Source organism: Oxyura jamaicensis, chromosome 1, assembly GCF_011077185.1.
Source record: "Oxyura jamaicensis isolate SHBP4307 breed ruddy duck chromosome 1, BPBGC_Ojam_1.0, whole genome shotgun sequence".
In the NCBI taxonomy this organism is placed as follows: domain Eukaryota; kingdom Metazoa; phylum Chordata; class Aves; order Anseriformes; family Anatidae; genus Oxyura; species Oxyura jamaicensis.
The window spans coordinates 80,994,117-81,000,662 of NC_048893.1; the positions used below are offsets into that span (position 1 = coordinate 80,994,117).

The 6,546-nt window shown below is 50.4% G+C and overlaps 1 protein-coding gene across 1 annotated transcript; it reads right to left on the reverse strand.

Annotated features, from left to right (window-relative positions):
* Positions 1–244: 244 nt before the first annotated feature.
* On the reverse strand, positions 245–6,247 carry LAG3 (lymphocyte activating 3). Its single transcript, XM_035343167.1, has 8 exons — positions 5,990–6,247; positions 5,632–5,794; positions 5,272–5,498; positions 4,793–5,050; positions 4,320–4,613; positions 3,709–3,999; positions 3,323–3,438; positions 245–892 (listed from the first exon to the last, which is right to left on the reverse strand). The coding sequence occupies exons 1-8, from the start codon at positions 6,042–6,044 to the stop codon at positions 779–781; spliced, it is 1,518 nt and encodes a 505-aa protein (XP_035199058.1). The 5' UTR covers positions 6,045–6,247; the 3' UTR covers positions 245–778.
* Between the last annotated feature and the right edge of the window lie 299 nt (positions 6,248–6,546).

A 6,546-nucleotide genomic window follows, 5' to 3' on the forward strand; every position in this document is an offset into this window, starting at 1 on the left:
TGAAGCACAGCAAAAAGGAGAGGCTGAGTCTTCAATTCTTTCTTCTCTGGTGGCATTTAATTTCCCCTTCCCTGCCATTAAAATGTCAGAAATTAACAGTCAACTTCAGTTAAGCCAAACTGAAAGAGAAAGAGAAGGCAGCAAAGTCCTTAGAAACTGCTTCACACAGACGGAGGTTCGCCCCACACCGTCAGTAGGCATCCTCCACAAGCACACACAGGGGGCAGAGTTTTTTGACCGACATTTATTTTATGTTCTCAAATGAGTTTCTAATAAAATAAAATGCTCAAAATGTTCACTGTGTACAGTCCTCTGTGGGGTCCCCTCTACTGCTGAATGAATGCTGGAGCAGGGCAGTCAGGGGAGAGAGAGAAGATAGCGAGCATGGGGAGAAAACACCAGCTGGCTGCCAGGGATCTGGGCTCCAGCCACCTCCTGTCTGTGAGTGTCCCTACAGAATGCTGTAGGAGAGAGCATGAAGGAGGAGCAAAGGCTGGGAGAGAAGTGAAACTGAAGCAGATGATAGCTACTTGCTCAAATACTTCCGACAGCTCCAAAGCATCTGCGCTGCCTGCCCCGTTACTGCAGCGGTGACTCTCATCTTGCCCTGGTATGCAGCTTCCAGCCCCTCTGAAGGTGCAGAGCTTCCGTGTCCTCACGCAATGTTCATGCAATCCCTAGACTCTCCTCAGAGGTCTGCATGGTGCCCATCTCTCTGCTGCGTGGCACACAGATTTTCATCTTCCCATGCAGACCAGGCCTGGTGTCCCCACTCCCATCAGCACTCAGTTTGCTGGATTGTCTCTTTCTGGCTCTCCTCCACATCCTTCTTATCTGGCACAGCAACTGCAATTATCCCTTCCAGTGCTGGGTAGGAAGCTGGAAGGCGTGCCTGGAAGAGAAGAAAGGGACAATATTAGGTGTTGGAGGGACACAGATTGGCACAAGTCTGGGCTTTCCCCTGCCATGGAAAACATAGTCCTACTGCTGTCACCCACAAGGCTCCCATTCACACCTTGAGTCAGGGAAGAGCCCCATTCCTGCTCTCTGAAAACATGCCATTTCTTCTGGGGAAGACTGGCTCAATGCTATCCTCTCTGTGGTGTCATAGGCGTAAGGAATAGCAAAGGCAGGACATCTAAGAATGATCCAGGCAATGGTCAGGCTGTTGTCAGGTTCAACATTATGCCGGATTTTACAGTACCTTTTCAGAGAGAATAACTGGAGGCATGAAGGTCTGTGCAAAATGAGATAAGAACCAATTACAGACAGGCCCCCCTTCACATCTTGCTTTTAAAAGAGACTTTTTAGACATTGGAAAACAAGTGGATCCCGTGGTTCCTGGTGGTGATAAAGTATGTGGTGCCACACAGACAATTAATACAGCTGGAAAATGCGATTAGTAGAATGGCATTGTAGGTGTGATCTCATCTAAGAGGAAGGGACTGGGATTTTGCTGGTAAGTTTCTACCAGGCTTTATAGAAATGGTTAGTATAGGTCTTCAAAAATTGGTTGTGGCACCACTCATTCATGGCACAGAGAGTGTGAAAGTGCCAATGAATTCTGCAGATGATACAAAGGTAAGGAGCCTCATTTGAATAAGGAAGATGAAAATGTAACCCAAACCCAGATATTTTAGGAGAATGCAACAGTGAGATGAATGACAATGAATGAAATGAAACAGTACCAACTGCATGTTGGTAGGTTCAGGAGATCAGAACAGGAATGCCTACTGTGTTGGCAAAAGCTGATAGAGGGATATCCAGATGCCACCACTGTACAACCAGTGCAAGAAGAGCAAATGGAGTGTTAAAGGATGCCAGCAAAGACAGGGAGAAAAAAGAGAGAAGAGCTAATATTTTTTCTCAACCTTATCTGCATTCTCACAAAGGATGAGGCGAGTAGGGAATATGTGCAGAGAAGTGCCTGAGGGCTATCAGTGGAGGGAGGACCTGTGCTGCAACAGAGAAGGTTTGCTTACTTGGCAAAGAAAGGCCATGAGGGCATATACCAATGCTCTGAGGCGGTAAATGTCCTGGCTGGATTAGAGCTGCTAAAGCTAACCGAGCTGGACAACCAGGTATCCTATTTTCTGCTAGCTGAGGATTTACATTTACACTGTAAAAAGGTTCCCGTCCAAGGTTTTAAGCCAGAAAGGGGGGTTTTGTTCATCTCATCCCACCTTGCACAGTCTAAAGAGTCACCCAGGGATCTGCAGAAACTCGATTTCTCCCTCAGACTACCCTTTACCATCAGTGCTGATTAAGAATGGATGACAAAGGGCCAGTCATGAGTCGTGCTGGCACTGCTCATGGTGTTTTTTCAAAGCCCATCTTGCTTCTGTTCTGATGCCGCATGCGTCAGCTTCCAGCCACAGGGATTCGCTGGAAATCTGTGTCACTGTTGTTATGTCCCTCCTCTAGCTCAGGGCAGGCTCGAGTCACCCAGCCTCGTTGCAGGAGCAAGCTCCCCCTCTGGAGATTGCTCTGGGCCCTGGGCCCCCCTCAGCACTGGAAGGGGATTTTCACAGTTGGCCCTTTCCAAGAAGCTAGGTGAAAGGCAGCTACATCACAGCTGGTCACGAGAGGTGTTCCTCGTCAGCAAAGGGAAATTCTGATGTGAGAATTTGCCATGTAATTGATTTCCAGAGAAACAGTATGAAAAATGCAGAGAAACGGCATGATTTGTTTGCATAATTTTTTTTTCAGTTGTATGGAGGGAAGGTATCAGTTCTGGACTGGTCAATAAAGGCAAGGCAGTTTTCTGAGGAGGAGAATGGTAACAAGCTGAACAAATGAAGGGCACTAAGTTGCCGGAAGCACACAGCTGAGACAAAGTGCTGAGCCAGCAACAACAGACCTGCGTTGAATCAGCGTCTGGGGACCAGCAGGCATTTGTATGGGACAGGAGACTGTTACATCAAAGCATTCAGATAAAGAACAAGAGAGAGGACACCTATGAAAGCCTCAAAATTAGTCCTTCTCTGTTATAGTGTGGCTTCAGCTCTGCAAGAGTAAACAAGGAACTTTTCAAGGCTGGGCTGTAGCCATCCCCTAGGGGTTCCTACCACTCCTCAGAGGTGCCTATCCTGCGCTGGACAAACCCTGGGATTAGCCAGATCTGGTGATGCTCAGGATATGACCACACATCCATGCACCCTCAGCAGGCTGCCCGAGTCCCATTCCTTCTACATTTCCCAATTGATCCTCCTGCTCTCTTGTCCTTAAGACACTCCATTGCTGGCTCTAGAGTACCCAGGGGAAGGTCAGCCAAGGGGTGGTATACAGAAAAAATAACAGAAACGGGATGATGAACACTTACCCTTTTTTGTAGGGCCAGAAACAGAATACAGACCATAAGCAGGAAGAAGAGGGTGACCGTGAGCCCAAAAGTAACTTGCCCACTGAAGATGGTGGGAGGGCTGGAGACCTGGGCACCTATGAGGAGGAAGCACAGTTAGGGAGGAGGGAAAGGTTGATTTTTCACCAGAGCAAGACTAGGACTGCACAAAGAGAGGCAAACTGGAAAAGGATGCAGGGAACTGGAAGGAGCAGCAGGAGGAACTGAGAGCTGAGATAGGATGACGCTAAGATGGGATATAAGCAGCCAAAGGGGAGAAGGATTGGGTGAGACTGAGAGAAGAAATGACAAGGCAGTTGAACAGCGTGAGAAGAAGGGATTGGTTACCGATGTGCAGGAGATGGTACCTGTGATATGCAGACCATATTCCACTGCTCCCAGTCTGCCTTCTGGGCCATATACACTGCATTCCCAGATGCCCACATCTTTTTGTGACACCTGGGCTATGTCCAAGGTAGGGCCATTTTGGGATCTGTGGTCCTTCAGGTTGCGGGAGGTGCCCACAGCCAGCTTCTTGTTAGTAGGGGCTGAGCTGAGCTGCTTCCACTGGAAACGTTCGTGCCCCTGGAGGTGTGTGACGCTGCAGATGAGCAGCAAGTGAGACCCCTCAGAAATTGGTCCTGGGATACCTGGGGTGACTGCAGAAAAGGAAAAAGCTACCATCAGGAACGACAGCAGGCTGGTCCACATCTCTTCCTCATTCCTCCTATTACATCCCTCCTTCATTACCTCCTCTAATTTATTTTCTTTTTCTTCCTCAGTCTTCAAGAATAATAATGGAGTTACCCAAGAAAAAAAATCTGCTTTCAGCAGAGTCCAGTGCAATGCAGTGCCCTTATAACCACCCTGGGGTTGGAACCCACGAGCAGGAACAACCCACACTCAGTGCATTGATGCACAGGAAGATTTATCAGAGAAGGACCCCAGAGAGATGATGCACATCTCTGTCTCTCCTCACCTGTAACCACTGCCAAGGTCACATCCCTCCTAATTGTCTTGCTGCCAACAGAGACTACACAGCTGTACCGCCCTGCATCGCCTGGCCCCACTGCAGGGAGATGAAGGGGGAAGCTTCTGCTGCTCTGGTTCTGGGAGACGACCCAGTCTTGTAAGTGTCCTCCTGCAAGGTGGCTCCAGTGAGCTGCCACCACACTGATCCCCAAAGCACTGGGCAGATATCTCAGGGTGCATGGTAGATCGGCTGCAGAGCCAGCTGCAGCATAAACCACAGGGTTGGCTGGGCCATCAAAACCTGAGTGAGAGAGAGCACAATGCCGAAATGCTCTTTCCAGTGGTGGCCGGAAAGAGCTCCACCTGTGAAGTGAGGACAGGATGAGAGCTGGGAAGCTGAAGCTGATGGTGTTGACCAGTGGCCACACCAAAGGAAGCAACTTTGGGATGCTGGAGTTGCAACGCAAAGGCTGAGCTTACCTAAAATTTTCAGGTCATGCGTGGCAGAAACGATCACATTGTCAGAGTATCTGAGTTGGCAGTGCCAGGAGCCTGAGTCACTCATGGAGGGCCGGGGGATGGAGAGTGCCCCATGCAAGGAGTATACATTCTTGGAGGTGGGGACCGGGCGCCCGTTGTGGAACCAGCGTGTCTCCACCAGGCTGGCCCCGTGGCTAGAGTTGCAGCTCATCAGGAGAGGCTCACTTTCTACCACAGGGCTGGGTGGACTGAGGGTTACTTCAACAAAGAGAAAGGAGGAAGTGGAAAGTGATCAGAAGAGGCCACCAAGCCTTCCTTTGTGCCCCTCCTGTTTTAGCTTTGTCCCTCTCTCCAGAGCCAAGAGCAGACAACAGGACGCTGTGTGCTTCTGGGGGGGTTGCTGCCTGTGGTGCTACCCCTCCCTTATAGCCCCCCTGGTACTGAAACCAAGGTTCTCCGTGGTTTCCATCTTCTCCTACCTGTAACGATCCCCAGCTCCACATGGCAGCTCTGGACCTCCGTGTTGTAGGTCACCTGCGCCTCATACAGGCCAGCGTCTTCGCTCCTGACGGGGTCGATTCGCAGGGAGAAGTTGCCGCTGCGTAAGGCAGAGTCCTGGACCGACACCCGGGGCCTCATGGGCAGAGCCGTCTTCTTGAGGCCAGTGTACTCCACCTCCAGCACCACGTGTGGCTTCTGGTGGGCGCTGCAAGAGGGACGAGTGAGTGGCTGTGTCCCGGGAGCAAAGGTGAGGTGAGGGGATGTGGAGGCAGAGCAAGGGGGCTCAGAGGGTCTCCCACCCTCCCCAGTCCCCACGATGAGTTTTTGCCTGGGTGTACCTTCCCCTGTGGCGCTTCCACAGCACTGATGTCCTGTCAGACAGCTGTTTCCAGACCTTCCCCTGCTTCCCGGGGTTCAGGTAGCAAGGCAGCACAGCTGACCTGCCCTCTCTGGCCCACACCTTCTGCTCCCTGTCCGCTGCTCCTGGGAGGATGCTGCAAGCTGTAACGAGACGGAGGTCTGAGCAAAAGGTGGGAGGCACAAAGTAGGGGGTGAGACCTAATAATCTACAGTGGGGATAGAAATAAATATTAATATTGATATAAAAGATAAATAATGCAGATGTGTCAGGGTCAAACATCCAGACTGAGCTTACCCAGCTACTCTGCCCCCCCTTTTACCTTCAGCCCCTCTTACCACTGAAAACCAGCAGAGTGAAGGTGGGGAGCAGCACCAGGGACACCAGCCTCATGATGGCCTCCAGGAGAGGCGAGAGGCAATGTCTTCCCACTCGGATCCGTGCTCGATGGGGTCCGAATCTTCAAGGGATCAGCAAAAAATGAGGCATGGACAAATGGCGAGGTGCTGGCGTGGGTGAATGAACCGAGTGGGGGGCGGCTGGTCTTGCTCGCTCTTGTGATCTCCGTCTCTTTCTGATCAAGGTATTTCCCTAGATGCCCTTATATTGCAAGTGGGCAGCTAATTTCCTCATATCACTAAGAAGATGCGTCACGACCAAGAAACCAGTGTCAGTCTGAGGCACGTGAAGGCAGAGATAAAGCCAGTGAGAAAGAGGAGGGAGGGACCAGAGACACTGCTCTAAGCATCTTTTAGTGGAAATTCTTTTGGTCGCTGTTGTTTTTCTTACAAGTTTTGCTTCTACATAGACAGTGGAAAAAGTATAGAAGGCACTTCCCAGCAAGTGCCCTTCATGTTTTTCTTTCATCTCTTACCTTTTTTGGTTTGATCTTTCC